The 19,424-nt window shown below is 40.5% G+C and overlaps 2 protein-coding genes, 2 long non-coding RNA genes and 1 other non-coding gene across 6 annotated transcripts; 3 read left to right on the forward strand and 2 right to left on the reverse strand.

Moving 5' to 3' along the window:
• Position 1: 1 nt before the first annotated feature.
• LOC116930766 (protein C1orf43 homolog) lies at positions 2–1,153 on the forward strand. Its single transcript, XM_032938172.2, has 4 exons — positions 2–331; positions 393–540; positions 616–835; positions 909–1,153. The coding sequence occupies exons 1-4, from the start codon at positions 173–175 to the stop codon at positions 1,009–1,011; spliced, it is 630 nt and encodes a 209-aa protein (XP_032794063.1). The 5' UTR covers positions 2–172; the 3' UTR covers positions 1,012–1,153.
• LOC123475730 (endonuclease/exonuclease/phosphatase family domain-containing protein 1-like) lies at positions 1,002–4,178 on the reverse strand. Its single transcript, XM_045178743.1, is given in 10 exon segments — positions 1,002–1,551; positions 1,617–1,760; positions 1,825–2,143; positions 2,207–2,388; positions 2,494–2,679; positions 2,737–2,881; positions 3,149–3,368; positions 3,435–3,643; positions 3,753–3,978; positions 4,042–4,178. Coding segments are annotated over 10 exon segments (1,878 nt in total). The 5' UTR covers positions 4,161–4,178; the 3' UTR covers positions 1,002–1,423.
• A 264-nt stretch (positions 4,179–4,442) lies between these two features.
• LOC123475731 lies at positions 4,443–9,363 on the forward strand. Of its 2 annotated transcripts, XR_006651026.1 has the most exons (5): positions 4,443–4,579; positions 4,655–4,843; positions 4,928–5,350; positions 7,841–8,265; positions 8,733–9,363. It is a non-coding gene; the product is annotated as an uncharacterized LOC123475731 (long non-coding RNA). The 2 variants fall into 2 exon arrangements; XR_006651025.1 differs by lacking the exons at positions 4,443–4,579; positions 4,928–5,350 and having other exon boundaries at positions 4,713–4,843.
• Positions 9,364–14,728: 5,365 nt separating this feature from the next.
• On the reverse strand, positions 14,729–15,517 carry LOC123475874. The gene is made up of 2 exons (XR_006651396.1): positions 15,185–15,517; positions 14,729–15,022 (listed from the first exon to the last, which is right to left on the reverse strand). It is a non-coding gene; the product is annotated as an uncharacterized LOC123475874 (long non-coding RNA).
• A 1,844-nt stretch (positions 15,518–17,361) lies between these two features.
• On the forward strand, positions 17,362–17,434 carry Trnak-cuu. Its single transcript has one exon. It is a non-coding gene; the product is annotated as a tRNA-Lys (tRNA).
• The last annotated feature ends 1,990 nt before the right edge of the window (positions 17,435–19,424 follow it).

The raw sequence follows: 19,424 nt of genomic DNA on the forward strand, positions 1-19,424 counted from the left end.
GGAGAATAGTTGGACGATTTCACGCGCAAGTTCTGAACACACACTAGTGATTAGTGAATAATGAGAGAAAATGATTAAGCTTTAAACTTAATCTAACAAACAAACTAAAGCAAACACAATAGCAGCAATCTCCTTGTTTTTTTTTATATTTTAACGTTTTGGAATTAACAAGATGATCAGTGATTTTTCAGGGGCTACGATAGTGATATTTATTGCTCTGGGAGCTCTTGTTTTGGTATTGTTGTTTATTTTCGCTAAGCGTCAGATAATGCGATTTGCTTTGCGGTCGAGAAGAGGCCCACATGTTCCAATCGGGCATTCTGCACCCAGGGTAAGACTTGTTTCCAATGAGCTCATTTCAGTGATAAAATATTTTACTCTTTAATATTTAGTGGCTAAGAAAAGAGATTGAACGAAGGCTTGATCTTGTTGGAAGAATTAAGCATGAACCTAAGCTTGTTTCTGAAGCTAGTTCTGCAGATACCCCTAACCCAGAAACACTCTGCCGCATGCAAGCTATGGATGATTTAAAAATTTTAGGTATCTGCTTAAGTTGCATTATCTTGTTGTTATATTTAAGTTTCCAATAACCACACCATTCACTTGGGTGTGTAGAAATCCAGCTGCAAACTGCAGATCCAAAAGCGTGCAGAATGCCCAATGAAAATCTCAGACCATTCCTAATGGCTCAACTTCCAGGAATATTAAAAACCTGCCAGCCAAAAACTATACACTTACTTTGTGATTTATATGAAAGAGCACGATTTTCGCCAGATGGATTTTCATCAAACCACCTTGAGAATTACAGGGAGTTAGTTGCAAATCTGGTTCAAATGTAATATCAAATATGCTATGTAGAACATTGTTATTGCCACATTCCTTTTTCCTTAAAACCTTTTGTTTTTTAGATCTCAGATGAACAAAAGTAGTCAAGCAAATTCAAGCCCAAAAATTGCCATGACCACCAAGATGAAGAAGAAAAAAGAAACAACAGCTTCTACTAGTCTTTAATTATCTGTGTATATTCACCGGCTACATGTCGAATTTTGACAACTTTCTTGAACATGAAAGGAAAATCAATAGTTTTTAAATTTCAAATACTGTTAGTCAAATGTACCATGAAAAACAACAGATGTATCAGGTTATTTCGAAATTTGTGTCGTCGAGTTAAATCACTTGTGTCAAATGAAAAATATTAAACGTACTGAAGAAAAATTGCACGCATACGCCCTCCGGTTAGGGAAGGCACTTTTTCCCAAAATGAGCTAAGGAACAGGAAGAGGGATCTTTAGGCGAGTGTGTCTCAAGCGCCATCCAGACAAGTTAGAATTTTAAAAATTAATTGAAAAAATCTAGGTAAATAACTGAGTGGGACGCCTCCAACTTCCTTTCATCGGTTATGCAAAAAAGCTTAAACATGAATTTAGTCGCCTTCTTCACCTCCTTTGAACTCGACCCAAATAGGATAAAACAGCGACACAGGGCCATTCCAACTCCATCCGTTCGGTATTAGTATATGATTTAAGCCTTCTCGGATAACTCCAAATGACCCTGGGCAAAAGCAAAATGATAGGTAAAGCAGAACGCTCTACAGAAATTAGAGCAGCAGAATTTACCAGTAAGGCCTTTTTGAGAATAACGGCTGACTAGAACATTACTATAAATCTCATTTGTAGCATGCACGGCTTTCTGTGTATAACAGGTCGACTCTCCTTTTGTCACTAAAGGTCGATAGCCCAGATTTTGGAACTCTTCTATGTCTGAAACGTAGAGAAGATAGCATTAGAGATCATTTAACGATTCATTTGAATTCTATGGATTTACAAAGCAACTGATTTGCATGATGAAGATCCACCATGAAAAGAACACGCTCGGTTCGCGTAAGATCCATTACAGATTTGACTAACTGGGGAACCAGAGTTGTCGGTTGATTATCTGCGACGTTCGTAAGCGAGCAGGTGACTAGGGCGAGTACGAGATTGAAGTACTCGACTGTAGCCAAACGAATTGGCAGAAGAGTACACGTTGGTGAGTCATTAACTTGCAAGGCCACACGGTGCAGATAGCCAACGCTTCCGTCAGTTAATGTACACAAAAAAGGCTCAGTTGACAACCCTTCTAGTTTGTTTATGTTTTCACAAAGCTGAAAATAAACAGAGAATATGTACATCATAACACATAAGGCATCGAATTCGACATGCCTTACCTCTTTAAGACCAAGGGGATCTGCGACACCTTCAATAACGGCTACCTTGATGTGATACCTTGTTAATAAATTGCCGACGACATTTATAACACCTGGATTACGGGCCTTTTCCACACTAAGACCATCTAGATTCCAGCTCAAGATGCGTAAGCCGTTTTCGTAGAGTTCCACTGCATCTCCATCTAAGTAAGCAGGCGGGGGGGAAAAATGTTACGTAATTTTTGTTTCCCAACTTAACAGTTAAAAACATACAAGTCGAGAAAAACAAACCAAATCAGAGCACTTACTCAATTGTGCAGCATCGTTGACATCTTGGGCGTCTTGGGTACCTTGTGTTTCATCAAGTACTTTTCTGAATTGGGATAATGACGGAAAAACTGGAGAAGGACTGGAAAGAAGTGATTTCGGCGGGCCGATGGATCCGCCAGTGTTTAGAAGAGGACCAGATGGCAAAGATGCGGTTCTTCTGTGGCCTTAGAAATAATGGTAAATCAAACAAACTTGACGAAAGAGAATAAATTATTATTTACTGTGTAAATGCCCGTTTTGGATCTGCTGGCTATCAAGAGCACCAATGTGATTGTTTTCTAACGTTAAGTAGGGCCCCAAAGCAGATATCAGTCGCGTACTAAAACCGGTCACTTTTCGCAAATCGTACAGCGTTTTGAATGGTCCCTTAAAAATGAATCGAAATATTAACATACAAAAGTTTCAAAACTGTATGCATTCGAGAGTTTTCAGCGCCTGATTTGCCTTTGAGCCGTATTCGCCTTACTTATAAGGAAGAGTACAGATTTGGTGCATTGCACTGTGGGTCTCTAGTTTCCAAACAAATGACGCCGAAAATCGAAAGACTGCCGCAACCGTTAAGGGGAAAACGACGAAAAAAGCTACTAAACCGGTTAGGCGAACGTAGCTTTCGCCCGGCCTGTTAGATGCAACCTACTTTTTTTCCCGATAATGTACTAGGTGTGCCGCCAGTTCTTGTGTTACGCCCTCAACCGTCATCAGCTGGAAGATGGATGCTGTGTTGATGTTAACTGGGTCTCGGCGTCGACGTCGTTGTCGATCTGGTTTTGGTGACGAAGCGGTTGAAATCGTTTCTGCATTTCCGTTCAGACTATTTATTGAAGGATTTCCTGTAGTAATCGATGCTGACGAACTGGACAAGTTGCAAAATAGAAGTCAGACGATTTGATATACATGAACGAGGGTAAATATATACCACCTTGGGACTTTTTTGCCAATGCAAATTTCTGGTTTGATGGTTTGTAACTTGGCTGCACCAACTCCTGTTACCAGAGCCAGATCTTCCACTTTTTTAAATGCCCCAATGGCATTTCTGTGCTCAATTATTGTGTGTGCTACATTTCTAGTGATACCAGTCAGTGTCATTAACTCTTCTTCAGTAGCTGCATTAACATCCAACCTGACTACCTTTACAAAAAAAATTTTTAATTGTAAAAAAATTATAATAATATATATATATATCATTAACTTCAATACTTTGTTACATTTATATCTTTGACTTGTAAATAAAAATTACTTCAAATTTGTTGAAAGACATGTTGAAGGCAGCGCTTAAGTGACTATCTTTTTCTGCCTTTGAGCGAATTGAAGATCCTTTAACCTTGGGTAAAAAGCTTGCTATACTACCTTTCCCTATGCTTTTTCTTACTGGGTGTTTTCTTGTTACACCCTCATAATATTCTGATGTGGTGTCCAACTTTGTTAAGTCATCCAAATTGGAATTTTCCTGCACAGTTGAATCACTGCAGTAATAAATAGAGTATAAGAAAATACATGAGATAAGCAAGTATTGGAAAATATTGTACCTAAATTCAGCATGAGAATGGTTGTCATGACTGGTGTCAGACACTGAAGCCTTGCAGGTTGGTGCCAAGATGGCCTGACGATGAGGAAATGTTGGCTCTTGGCTTACACACTGTCCCATTTTTAATGAGATGTACAAGAACTGTTACTTGCACAAAATGCACAAATCCACTTCCCCTTAAGTCACTTATTGGTTTCAGAGACCAGCGGTGACAACAATCATCCACCGAGCATCTGATTAAGACTGCACTTTATAAATCGAAAAAAAAAAAAAACTGGCTATCTAGAGTCTCAACCCCAAGTCGAGATAACAAATAACAGCCTTTGTCAATAGGGAAGTGATATACTTGGACCTATAGACACTCAAGGCTACACTTCGTACTTGTACGAAAGTCAAAAGGATTACAAATCCGTCTGAGTCGTATATCAACACGACCAGAGACATTACACTGACAGTTACTCTAGAAAATCTCTATCTAAACAAACCCGAGGATCTCAAAACTCTTTGCTTGTCCGCTAGATGACTCATTACTGTCTATGGTATCACTGGAAAAAATATAATTATTTGTACTGCTTAGACACAAACTTGCTTAATTTGCTAACTGTCTCTTTCAGCCTCATCATTTCCAGTTTGATTTAAAGGAAAAGATTGCAACTCCGCCCGATCTGGAAAGGCAATGGGAATGCACGTTGCATAGGTAGTAGCACGTCTTGAAATAGCTTCGGCTAGGCACTGGCGTTGACCAATGGATTAGAGAGATAACGGTCAAGTAACAACGGACGCAATAGCAATAGACATAGGAAGTGAGTGAAATAACAGGAATCTTATTTGCGTCATCTTAACGTTTTGAACGAACATTCTCTCCAAACCTAATTTCTTGTTTGCAGGGGAATGATACTTTATTCAGTTGTCTTCCTGTGTGCTGCGTACTGTGTTTATCAGCTCACTGTAAATATTTTTGTCTGAAATGTGGCACGAGTGGAAGGCTAAGCATCGCTTATAATGTAAGGCGGACTCGCTGGCCTAGTTTCACAAAGACTCTTGGTTTGCTACAATTGCTACAAAGCATCGTTTGCTGGGTCCGTTAATGAGGCAATCGTTTTAAAATACTTGAGTAATAGGAAAAGTCAACTTCCATATTACTTAACAATCCCATGTTGTGTAAATATTCATAATTCAGCACACTGTGTAGTTATAACACATTACACTCCACCGTGTCCGTTACTTAAGTTGCATTTTTCACCAATTCATTATGAAAAGTGCGGGGGTCTACTAATGAACACATCGAAGTCTTTTGTAGCCACTTTCAGGTACTATATTTCACATTTCCAAGACCCGTAGGAAAATATTCGTGTCCATCTGTTCAGTGCCTCCCTCCAAAAATGGGCATAAAAGCGGCGAGCCTGATACGGGTCGAGATGAGCCTGATGTTGCCACAAATGTGTCAAGTGGGGCAAACTAAGCATAACAAATTTGCCACATTTTTCTGCAATACATCACCATCATGGTACCTAAATGTCTATTGTGTAATTGATGTAGTGAGTAACCGAAAAACCATTGCAAATCAACACAGTTTTATCCATTTACTGCTTTTTAGTGGTAAGGCAAAGACTGAACATTTTGTTTGTGTGTGTTTAACAAAGGTTAACTCGTTGAATCTTGTAAGTGGCTGAAAGCTCGTTTTCACCAGCCCTCCTTCGGCCCATGCACAAGCCACCTATCGCATCTTTAGATGTTATTCCAAATTTAACAAAAAAGGAAACAAGCAATAATAACATTCAAAGAATAAATGAACACGTGCCCAACGCCAGATTGTTCAAAGAGAAGTATGTTTTCGGCATAGCTTGAAATGCAAATATTTTTTGCAGGGCACCATTTAGGGCGTATACTGACGGAAAAACGATAACTTAAGGATATCTTCGACCTTGACATAGCGATCAGAATGTTAGCCCTTAAAAAAAAAAATTTTAGATACCCTCAGCATGACCAAAGAAATCGAGATAGGAGCCGAGAACGAAGACGGCGAAGTGAAAGCAGAGGGGCACTACGGTGGGCAGTGTTAAGTAACAGGGAAAGCAACTGGCACAAGCTCAAATTCAACCCCTTACACCCGGGGGTTGTCAAGCGATTAAACGCGCTAACAATGCTTACTTCCTTACTTCAGCTTTTTATAAATAATTTCAAAATCTTAACAAACAAACAAAATGATCTATTATTAGCCTAAAATCAGAATCATGAATATTAAACCGTTTAATCCTGCTCATAAATTCAAACCGAATTTGCCAGAATAATACTTAACTGTCATTAATTTTATTCGAAATCAACGTCGATTAACATTTTGGACGTCTATGTCACGTCGGAATGTCGTAACACAGACAATTTTCATTGCCGCGTGTCGTGGATCACGGCTTTTTCACTGTATCCGACCATACATTTTTAGACCAATTATTATTTGTTTGAAAAGCAGGACAATAATGGTGAATCATTAGGGTGTGGAGAAGTAGCTTCAACCTAAGGCGTTAACTACCCCACAATATGATCTGGCCTTGTAATTTTCATCTGTTGCCCAAGTCGGTTTTTGTTCAATCAGTCGGTATAGTTCCTTGTTTAAGATAAGGACGCTGTTCACGAGGGCATGGACGATTTCTATCGATGTTGTACAATGAAACAGCATTTGTTCTGCTGCTATAGGCTTCTATTTTCTATTCGCGGAAAAAAGAGGTATATTGATTTATGTCCATCAATTTATGTCTGAAAGAGTCAAATACGATATAATGTAGGCCTATAGTTATCGCGACCCACGCCTATTAATACTTAATAGGAAAATATGTATTTGGGAAATGTTTGCCAGCTGCAAACACCACTTTTTGTGTATCTTGCTAACCTGATTTCTATTTCTCAAATTTGAATAACCATAGGTTTCAATATCGCTAATTGAAACCTCTTAAAAATATATCGTCTAGACGGCATGGAATTCTAGCTATATTTTACCTATTTTTCTCGTTGTCTTCTGTGAGTTAATTCGATGTTCATTGGCTGTATTTTCGCTCAAGCCGTGATAATGATGGGAATGTTTGACTTATCATACCACAAGCAATAGCCCTTTAACTATTTGTAATGAAGCGAAAAGTCACCAACGTGCAACGTAACCCAGCAGTACGCCTTTTATAAGTTTAATCTACGATTAGTTGTGTCGTAGGGCCGCGCGTAGGGCAGACGAAGGAAGGTTACGCAGAAATAAAATTTCAATCACATCTAGTCGAGTGTAGTCAAGTGTCAGTATATTTATAACATCAGAATGTTGATTTGCATTCATATGAAGAAACTAGGTAAGCGGAGGAGCAAACGGAGATTCGAGCAACGGTCAGTAGACTTGAGAGTCAACACAGGAGACAATCACAGGCCCACAGAGATTGTACTGTCCGGTGACATTTCAATTGATGTTTCCAGCATGGCTTATTTATTTTATTCTATTGGAAAAAGGAAGTAGCCAAGAAATCAGAATCAAATACAATTCAATATATTCAATATGCACTTGTATATGCACTGGGAAGAGAAGAAGGGGTTGGTTGCAGGATTCGCTAGCAAACAAGTCGATGCATGCATACTTTGGCCGGAGACATTGAGAGAGGGCGAGGTAGGGTAGATTTGAATTAGCATAAGAAAACACGCAGTACGTGAGCCGAGACGCATTTTCTGCTTTCCTCTATATGTGATACCGATCTCTTGCCTGTCCGGTTTGATCTTCGGTTCAACACGATTGTCTCCTTTTTATTTACTTTTTTTTTTTTTTTTTTCAGTTTTTATTTCTTTCCATCAAGTTCCAATGCCATATTCCTCTGGCTGTTTCAACTATCCAGGGTGCTCAGAATCGACTCGGAAACCGGACGCGGAGACGTTTTACACCGGAAATTGAAAATCTCTTTCATTCGCACAGGAAAGTGGGGGAATCCTGGCGAGACCAAATCACAATGAAACGATCAGGAAATCGGCATTAAACCAACGTTTTGGAGCGGATTGACAAGTTGTTTTTTTAAACAATCTACGTACGCGAGATTCTATTTCTTCATTCGCCTGTCTTCAATGAATGCCTCAGTCGACGAGGGAGGCTGTAATAATAAATCTCTACATGATTCAACAAGGAATTGAGTCTAGTATCCATGCCACATCCGTATACGTAGGCCTACGTACTAGATGCTACAGTGCTTACTTTGAGCAGAAAAAGGTGGTGCATTCGTTTCTGTCATCATTTATCGTGATCTATTTTATGTTAGATTATTTACTATAAAAGACGCCTGGATTTTAGCCCCACACATGTGTTTTCACTCTTTGTGGTTAAAATTTGTGTTTTTCATTTATCTTTATTTTATCATCATTGCGAGTTCATCCATGCACGTTGATGAGTGTGTAATAATAGTATCGAATAGTAAAGGTGTTATGTTGTTCAGGTGTAGCTTGTTAAGAAACGCAAGTAATCCGATTATTATTTTCTCTCACGATATAAAAATTTAAAAACTGTTTGCTCTACAAGAATAGAAGTAGAGTCCTTAACAAATATTTCTTTTTTCTTTTTTTTTTTTCAATAGTTTATAGTGTACGAGATATGGTAATAAAGAGGACTGTACAGGCGTTGACATGAATCCTTGAAACATAATTTCTCTTTTTTTTTTTTTTTTTTTTTTTACTGTGAAGAGGGAGGCAGCCAAGAAGCGGGTGGATGGCTGCATCAGGAGACTAGCGACGGTTAAAGACGAAGCACTGAAGTTTTTTGCGGTCATCAAACAGATCTGCGCCTATCAAAGTCTTTCAAGCGTCAATATCTTTCAGTCCTTTGAAAGACCTTTGAAGATCCTCGGCGGCGCCATTTTCTCCCCACCCAAGCCTTCCACCTTCTGCCGCGTCCCCCTCTTTTTTTTTTTTTTTTTTTTTCCCTTTTTTTTCTTTCTCTTGGGTCTCTTCACAAGGCAATTGCCCATACACACCAAATCAATCCGCATCAAAACATCCAGCGACATCTTTTTCATCCACCCTCCACGCTCATTTCTTTCTCTTACAACCGAGCGCGTCCTCTTTTTTTTCATTTTATTATTACTTTCCTTGTTCTTCTTCTTTACGGCCGATGGATACCTTTCGCAGCCGTACTTACCGACATGTCATACTCGTCTCATTAGCATGGCGCTCTTTTTTCTCTCTATGTGTCCTTCTGTCTCGCCCGCACAATGTCTGTCCATGGCTCCATGCAATCAGTCTATCTTTAGGCTTTTCTCTAATTATAATTTGATTCGTGTATGGCTTGACATTGAACACGGAAGTTAAAATTGCATTGATTTGACAATATGTTCAGCTTAAAACTAATGGTACTAAGTTGGCGTTATATCAGGTCACTCTTCAAGCAAAAAAAGAAAGGTGGTTTAACTCAAAGTTTAACTAACGGTTTAACTTTAAGTATATGAAGAGAAAAGCATTCGATTCATACAACACAAATGGCGTCTTACGGCCTATGACTGAATGGCTAGCAAGATATGGGAAGAATAAAACCTGATAATTTTTACATTTTCACTAAAAAAATAAACTAAAACAAAACAAAACAAAATAGGAACACGGTCAAGCGTAAGCGTTCTTCGACATGAATGAATAGACGCGTATTTATTGTATCCCTGCGATTGACTGCGGGATTCCTAATCAATATCGCATTTGATCACAGAATGCACTAATAAAGCTTAAAAGTCTATATAGGCGACACGAGTCGACTAGGCGACGTGAAAGTCTGCGGTGAAAAGCGGATTTGCCAGATGGATACAGCAGCAGCAGGCCAAGAGGGCAAAGAAAGGAGGCAGAACACCGACAAAGCAGTGCTGCTTCATTGCGAGTAAGCTGGCTACATGGATTGAAGAGAAGTAAAAGAGGAAAAAAAAAGAGGCTGGATAAAAAGGCGGCAATTCATTAGCGTTCGGCTGAACGCCGTCGCCATCAATCAGTCACGCTCGGATGAACAGCCCTCAGCCTCTCTCTTCTTGCACATTCCTTTTTTATTTTTTTTTCACTCGGCGGATTGCTTGAGGATGACTTCCAAACCAATCATCTCACCTCAATTTCCCGATGTGCAGCTACCCAGCAGCTGCGTAAGCCACGCCAGCATTTCAATCGTGCAAAATGAATGCTTGAAAAAAAAAAAAAACGGATGAAAAAGGAAAAGAAAAAATACATGCAACATTAATAATCGTTTGAAATCGTTTGAAAAATCAAAAAGAGCTGGGCTATTTGCCTCGCTTGACTAGTATGAGCAGCATTAGCACCGACGTTCATTAGCTTCGCGTGCCGTGTCATGATCTTCTCGTTCTTACACCCGAAATTCTTTTGTCATCCCGCCCATATCAAATCACGTCAATGTGTTTAACGCGCGTGAAACCGTCAAGTGAGCCATATTGACAGACAGAGAGAGAGAGAGAGAGAAATCAGTCACTTGCTGTAGCCAATGCGAAGCGCGAGGGCGGCTGGGGTCGACTGTCGTTGTAAAAAAAAAAAGTTGGTCGAAAATTGAACACTGAGCGCTGCTATTGCCATCAAAATCAGAAACGCAAAAACACGAAACGAAGAGAGAAAATGATGGATTCCTAAATTAGTTCGATTGGTGAAAATTGACATGATCTCAAGTCTTTGATTTCGTCGAGCAAACCATTAAATTCAATTATTGGCTTCCCTTTTTGAAATGCGTTCAAGAACAGCCAGCTGTATCGCTGATCCACTTTGTAAGTCGGTGACTATTGCCAGGCTATAGCGAACCAGCACGTAGGAGATTCTTACACAGACAGTACAGCAGGGTAGAGAAGAACGAAAGCGGCGCTGTGTTGCTTCATCCCGTGCTACCCGGCTAGTAAACCGCTTACACGACTGCACTACGACCATCGGCTTATGGGCATTATAACACATTGGTTCTATATAGTTGTATAGCTTCTGTCTATAGAGGCTCACTAATGGATTCCAAATTCTCATTAGGTCAAAGACTCCTTCAACACCAGCTCACCTCATTACTGCGGCTCCTAAAAGGCCGCTTTTACACATGTACGTAGGTCTTCAGTTAAATCCATCACAGTCAAAATGTTTGTTTTTCATTATTTATTTTATTGATTGATATACTTTTGAAACTGGTATTCTGTAATAAGAGATAATCTTAATAACCCTTCACGGTAAAGCCAAATAAGGTTGTTTTCTGGTTTTCTGGTTATCCCCAACATTCTCTTGCGTAGGAAAAGTGTATCTGTGTAATAACGACATGAAAATCCAAACAGATTGAATTCCAACAATTTACCGCTGAATAGGAGCGATAAGAATTGGTTGCCTGGCCAGCTGAACCCCTTTCGCCTTTCAGATCCTTTCCCCATCTTTCGGACTTCTTGTTCCTTCCATTTCAACAAGGATAGCTCAGAGTCGCAAAGGATTATTTTGTTTCTATACACAGCACGCAGCATGTCATACGGTAGGCGTTTAGCCTACTGCACGTAATGTATAGCACCTAAATATATTAAACGGAGTTGTGCCAGAAAAAAAAAAATAATAATAAATGAATCGGTGTCATGATAATCCGTTCGACGAGTGTCTTCTCTATGACCGGCTCTATTGACTGTATCAAAAAAGCTTAATTATAATTAGTAAAAATCTCGATCCACTCTCGTGATTCGCTTCTTTCAAAGCATTTCTTTCCCTAATTCTGTGATATTAGGATACCTTGGCTATATGATTAAAACTTTGGGTCATTGACTACAGATATCATTAGGGAATGGAAAAAATGCCACGTCCATTTTGAAGAGTTCAACGATTTTCGTTTTTGTTTTGTTTTTACATCATTCAATCACTCGTAATTTGATTGTGGTATTTAGGCAAAACGATTTGAAACGCTATTTTAATTTCCGATAAGAATATTTGGAAATAGCCGGCATTTTTTAAGTCGTGGTCAATCTTTCCCGGGGCATTCAGTTGGCTTTAATTCGGTAGCGATTCGGCTTTGATTTAGAGAAAATGGGGTGATGATATTATTATGACCTAAAGGGATGTGGCATTAAGGGTGAATGAAGAGGGTGCGCAAAGGGGGGGACGTGTACACATACCGGAAAAGGCAGAGCCACAATTCGGGTATTCGAACGAACACGCGCTGCTTGTCACTTATGCACAAAGTTATAAGAGGCCATTATTATTATTATTTTTTTGTTTTATATGTATACAAATAAGTTTTCTCATATCAACTTTCAGAAATAAGAAGCGGGGTGAATATTCCTTTACAAAAGAATGTTCATTCTTTTTTTCCGTTCTGATTTTCTTTGATTTTTGGATTTCCGTGCAGGGCGGTGAGGACGTGGAGAAAACAATGGTGCCTCAACATAGCACTTGTGTTATTAGAATGACGTCTAGTAACGGACCGTTAACAGAAAGGATAGAAAAAGGCCAAGAATGGACACCCGCCAACCCCCGAAATTCTCGATGGCTGCTTTACTCTTAAGTCATTTTCTTTTTTTAAATCCGGCTGTTGTTTGCTTGCGACTTAAGTGAGGATGCAGATCGACCTAGATGACCTGACACGCGCGTCGGGACGCCACGTACACTAAAAAAAGAAGAAAAACACAAAACAATCCTTGGCTTCTTCACTTTGAGCAAGAGAATGAGAGATGCTCTTTTGTTTTATGACATTTTTTGTACGAGCGAATGTGAAGAGAATATTGTTGCTGCTTCTTCTTTTGCTCCTTACACGTCGTTACGCTCATCATTTTTCCTCTTTACTTTTTATTTTTTGGTATTCTATTGTTGCACGGGCAGGGGAAAAAATTGGCTTGTTCTCCCGGTTACAGAAATCGCCTCGTCAGGAAATACGAGAGACTCACACAACACATGGTGGTAGACTATAGTACAAGCGTATGAGGTGGAGTGAGAGAAGAAGAATCCTCCGGGCACTTTGGCTGCATACTCCAACGTTGCACTTGACACCTCGTTTCATCGGGAAACTCATTCAAACAACAAAGTTTCTTTGCATCTTACAGTATACCTTCAAAATTTAGCGTTCTCTTCTTCGCCACTTGACTTAATTTCACTTTATAATTCATATGTAGCAAGTGGTCAACAGAGAATGACGAAAAAATAAAAAATGAAAAATAAAAATAAGTTGGAAAGCGACGGCCAGCCACTGCACTGAATGGAGAGGGCAGAAGAGTAGTAGGCCGCCCTACTTGTAGACAGTAGCCATTGAAGAACTACAGAGACTTCAATCAAAACGGCCACTCTTTTCTTCTTTCGCCTCTCCCCGTTTCTCCCCCACCCCCCCCACCCCCACCCCCCAGAAAAAATAATACATACGATCTCGTGATTCGAAAAAGAGGGAAAGACGAAACATACAAAAGACTGCACACACCCTCTTTGAATACGTGATGAGACGTGATGTGGTAAAGAAAGGAAGCTTCAATGCACTGCAAATATCGTCCGAGCGCTCCATCATCCAGCCGCCGGCCGAAACCTTTTCCCCCTTTTCTTCTTCTTCTTTTGATTTCGATTCGATTCGTCGGACAGCATAGCCTTACGCGCAAGCGAAAAAACAAAATAATACATGAGCAAATATCACGCGCCGGCCTATACGTGTAGCCACGGTTATAGGTGCGTCTCACTTCGGCCCTATATCACCGTGCGTATGGCCATCGAATATTTGCAGATGTTGGTGAACCAAGCTATAGTTATGTACACGGCTCTATCTACGTAAGTAGTAGAATTGTATGTGGCGCTAACCCTTATATATGATGGACAATTGGACATGACATTTAAGCAAAAAGGGGGAAAGGGGGGGAGGGAGTAAAGCAGGCGCAATGCAGGGGATGGCTACTTGTTTGCAGCATCCCAACAGGATAATATATATGAGACCGTAATGGTGCATTCATCCACTTTGGATTTGTTGTAAAACCTCATTTGTTGCGAGAGCTCATTTTTCGTTGTATTCGTATATGTAAGTCTTGTTGTTGACTTGGGGTTTTCGGGCGCGTATAGCATCGAAAATCGGAAACACGCAAGAAAGGGAAAGTCGGTAAGTCAAAAATCGTGGTCTTTTACTTGAGAGTCCTTCACGCTGCATTATGGAGACTGGCATCATAAAATGGGAGAACGTAATCAAAACAGCATAGGCCGGGTTACGGTGTCCAATAGCACATTTTTTTTGTTTTTTTTTGTTTTTTTTGGGGGTGATTTTATTTTATTCTATTTTTTTTTTAGTTTTTACCCAACACTTGTATTTCTACAGTCCCTCAATAAGAACGACCTCCCCTACAGAAGAAGAGAAAAAAAACACACACACACACACACTCACACACACCCATACAAAGCAATAGTCTATATATAATATTGATGGATCTGTTGTAGGTCTATCTATATGGGAAATAAAGAGGGGAGAGGGGGCGAAGATTCAATAAGTGACTGTAATAGCCTTCAATATAGTGTCCGACGAGCGTAACGATCTCGGCAACCGGCGCACTGACGCTCTCGCATCCATGGCGTCCAGCTTCAAGAAGGAATAGGAAGTGGACAAGGGGGTTAGGACGAAGGAGAAAAAAAAATCGTGTATTTTGGCCGAAAATAGAGGTTTATGGACAAATAAGGAATGCATCTCCCACTTTCATTTTTCTTCAATTGATTTGATTTGATTTGATTTGATTTCAAAATTCAACGTCCACAATTTTTATTTCAAATTCCACGTAGAGCGTAGACACGAGCAAAACTCAACATCTCAGGACATGTGTGTGTTATAATATCACCAAAGGGGAAACCAAACAACAAATAAAGAAAGAAAATAAAGAAAGCCCAGCTAATAATATTAATAATATCAGGCCAGAGAGAGCTCGGTCGAATCTCAGTTTTCTCATGGTGGTGAACTGGCACTGAAGAAGTTTTATGATCCGGAGCAAGTCAAAGGCAATTCATTTTCTTTTCCTTCGTTCCGTAGATTGTCTACATCACTATACAGTCGTAACAAAAAGCTGTTTTGAATATTAGATTATACTGTGTATGTAGATGCCGAGAGGGAAAGAGAGAGAGAGAGACAGAGAGAGACAGTAGAAATAGAAATAGCGAGGCTGTACAGTTATAGTTGTAGTTATGTTCATGCAAAAGCTCTTTACCCAACGGCGTATGGAGTCAAGTTGTCCTTTTCCATCCCGTGCTCTCCGTTGATGTGTATAGGAAACACACGGGCCCCTCACTTTTGATGAAAGACGATGTTATGTGTTCTATATTGTCGGCTATATAATACTAAACGCTATACTGTATAGCGACATATCTGATCGTCTTTTTTCTCTCTCTCTCTCTCTCTCTCTCCTTTGTGACCCCCTTCTTTTTAACGGCTAATGAGATTGCTCTGGTGGTTTTCAATCGAGGGTGAGCGATTGTTTCTGGCTACAAGGCAGGCAGCAGACGCTTTACTAAACATACAAGACTTGTAGTCTGACATGGATACGTACGTAGTACAACAGAAGGGAAGAAAACAAAAAAGACAGTGGGGGGGGTATAGTGTATATAAATATAGTCAAGACAGGTCACAAAAAAATGAAGAATGATGCGTCGAGAGATGGGAAAAGAAGACGACGCAAAGGGGGAAAAAAAAAAAAGAGGACTACACGCATCCTTATACTTTCATTCTGTGTATCCATAAAGATGCTGCGGTACATATATACATACTATACGTCGTATATTATGTACCACCGTGCCGTAGACGGAATGTTGTGTCGGCGGCTCGTCGGTGTATGCATGTATGTTTATATGTTGCATAGAATCAGTGCTGGATATGGAAATGAAATGGCCCGCAGATTGGGCTCATCCCGACGAGTGGGGTATTCATCTCGCATTTTATGGCCGGAGGTTTTGTGTGTATGAACATCGTTTCTTCTGCCCATTCCCGAATTTTAACATATCGTAACCCCTCTCTTTTTCTAAGGCTCTTACATAAGGCGCTGCCTATTCCCTGATCCACCTCCCTCTTCTCAGCCCGGCTTTGATACGATATGATTTGACGAGTTTTGTTTCGTTTATTATTTTTTATTTTGATTTTTTTACGGGTGGGTTTATTGAACAGTTGCCATTGTCTCTGTTTCCTGCTCCTGTTCGTGTCATGGCCGATTGCCGACCACTACGGTATGCTTCTCTAAATGCCTACTAGCGCTCTGATGCTGTTCGTACACAAATAAATAGCATGTCCTACAAAGATATCACTACTTGTTGCCAATGTCGTTTCGTTTTTGCGTGAACCGTAGCCCCGTTAGAATTCCGGTGTTCTAGCGGTAAAATTCGAATTCATATCCTCATCCTTTTTACAGTACGTCGATTGCTCCGTGTGCCATGTTAGTTTTCGCGGAGGTTATGCGCTTTGAGGGACACAGTTACGTCGTATGACATCTAACTAGTGTTACGATCGCTGAGCTATGAGTGATGGATTATTTGGGTTCGCTCCAGTTGGAGATAGTAATATGTGCGAAGGCTAAATGACAGAAGCTAATTAAATCAAGAGTGAGAATATAGTGGGCGGGTGTATAGATCGCCGGGCAGTCACGTAGGGTTCAGAAACTGCGACCAGAAGAAAGATCCATCACGCAGACCGTGTGTGCCACCGTTGCGACGGCGAGCGCTGCGATACTCGGTGTTATGTGTGATTGTCTTCGTACTGATTATAGGATCCAGCAATTCCAGTTAACTCGGTCGTATGAGACGCGTGAAAAATAGTGACATACGTATGTACTGTACAAGATGTACAATGGCTGCCAAGACCAGCGGCGTTTCGCTAATCCGGTCATTTGTCATCGTTTGAATGCACTCAGTTGTGGATCTATTCGGCTGCTCACCAGCTTCGCCTTTGCGCTGATCTTTGGGCTGGCTTTGGTGGTAAAATGATTAGATTTAACCTACATATCATTATATACCCTTGGTTTTCATTTGAACAGTTTAGTATTATTCTAATCTGTTTTTCGTTCAAAGGAAGTAGCAAGGAACATGATCTAATTGGTTTCAGTTCCATTAAGAGGCGCCTTCGTGCCTCGTTAATTTGTTTTCCGTTTGCCTGCGTTTTCAAACAGCGCCTCACCGTTAATCACTGCTGTAGTCCATTCTGAATTTTCGATACAATTTTAATGAAAAATTTATAGCCATAAAATTTTAATGAAAAATGAATAGCGATAAGATTTTATGTAAAATTCCCTGCAGACGAATCTGCTGCGACGTTTTCGCCTAAGGCTTCCAAAGAAATGGGTCGTCCCAGATCCCAGAAATAGCCACTAGACGGGTTTTTTTTCTTGCGCTACTATTGTAAGCCTGGCTAGCTCAGTCGGTAGAGCATGAGACTCTTAATCTCAGGGTCGTGGGTTCGAGCCCCACGTTGGGCGTGTACAATTTTTATAACTTGCGATCTAAATGGTAAATGATATTAAATAATTCACCGTGAAAAGCAAATTCATGCCAATGTTCTTGAAAGGGGTTTTAAAAAAAGTATTTTGTAACTCAATTTTAAATGGCAAACATAATCAGTTAGTTTCGTGACGATACGTCCTCTGGCCGTCTGGCGATTTCACTTATTGGACAAGATGTTGCGGTGCTGCTGTTGTGTGTTGTGGACAGGGCACAGGAGTATTGGATATGGATATTAATGTTTCTCGTTTTAAAGTCTGCATCCCCCTCCCCCATATTTTCCTTACTTTAATAATTTTTTCATGTTTTGTTTTATTTCTTCGTTCCTCTTCGTGCATGTTACGATGAGCCAAGGAGCTCGTATATGACAACACCCGTAAGCGAAAACCTGAAGTTCGGGTAGCAGCGACGGCTGGATCAATCTATTGGATTTGATCCGCAGCAGCCAGCAGGAGTAAGAAAGAAAGTGATATTTACAGGAGCAGCAAGCAGTAGAGTTGCAGTTATGTAGCAAGGGTTAAAAGCCAGTGAGCAGCAAGAACGAAGCAGGAACAGCAATCGGATCTGTTGGTTGCTGTTTTAGCTACTACTGTGGTCGCTAGTTGGAATTCCAAAAGGAAACCTGAACAACAACAAGAGAGCAGCACGTTGCGAGTGTATTGAACCGTTCGCTTCTTATTTTCCACTTCATCCAACACCCAAGTGGCTCTCCTCTTCTTCCTCCCGCATTGCAGGTTCAACTGTATGATGCCCATGTCTCTTATCGAAATCATATAGTAAGTCATGTGTGTACTATTATCACCTTAGACATTGGTGTTTTGCCATTGTTCCTCAGACTGCATTTCACTTCGATTCGTTTCAATGGAGAACTCTTCGATCATGCACTTACCGTTGTTGTTGTTGTTTGTTTGTTATATCGTGAGAGTTGAGACCCTTTAGTTATATGGCCAAGTTGATTGACGCGTCATGGAAAGAAACAACGTGAAGCGCAGCGGGACCCGCAGTTGTTGGTCGAATGTTGAAACCGTGTAATTCGACGACATGGTAAGCTTCGCGATGAATGAGAGCGCGGCGTAAAGAAAGGCGACACCGGTCGCCATCTGGCCAACTCCCCCCGCAGTTTCAAATCCCGACAAACTAACAGCACATTCTATTATTTATTATTTTTCAGGGCGATTTCGCTTTGGACTCTCATTCACTATGTGTTGGACATTGTACTTTTCATTCGATACGGGACGAGAATTGCTATCGGAATTGGCCAGCCACATTCGATTGTAATCATGGGTTTTGACAACAATTTCTTGACCCCCCTTAATTAGGAAGGCCGGGAGATGTCGGAAGATGTTTTGCTACGACTTTTTTGTGAGTTAGGCGAGAAGAAGAGAAGGAAGACGGCTATATATAGGAGAAGACTGAGAAATGAAACTGAAAACAACCAAAAATCGCCGAGTGAAATGAGTCGTAAACACGGCACGGCATCCGATGGCAGTTGCCGTCGAAACGACAACGAGCCGATCCCGATCGTGACTGGCCACAAATGTTCCTGTGTTATTGATCGCTTCAGTTTCGGCGGACATTGTTCGACTGCAATTAATTACGTATACAAACTGGTGTGTGTTGGCTGGGTCGAGAGTAAAAAAAAAGAAAAGAAAAAAAAGAAGAACAAAAAAAAAGAGAGGGAAAGAAGAACACGAGAGAAGATAAGGCCAAAAAGAGAGAGAGAGAGACTGTGGAACGGACACAATAGAGCGAAAGGGTTAAAGCCCCATGCCGATAAAAGATAATTATAACGAGCTTATCTGCGCTTGCCCATCTCGCGCGGGCAGTGCTCACGGCCTCACCGGCTTTCTTCCTTCTCGAAACGCCACACAAATATCGTCGCAAAAATAATATTTCTCCGTCTCTCTCAATCTCTCTCTTCGTGTCTCGTGCTTCGTCATTTTTCGTTTTTCTTTCATCAGTCATCAC

Source organism: Daphnia magna, linkage group LG9 (genome assembly GCF_020631705.1).
Source record: "Daphnia magna isolate NIES linkage group LG9, ASM2063170v1.1, whole genome shotgun sequence".
Classification (NCBI taxonomy): Eukaryota; Metazoa; Arthropoda; class Branchiopoda; order Diplostraca; family Daphniidae; genus Daphnia; species Daphnia magna.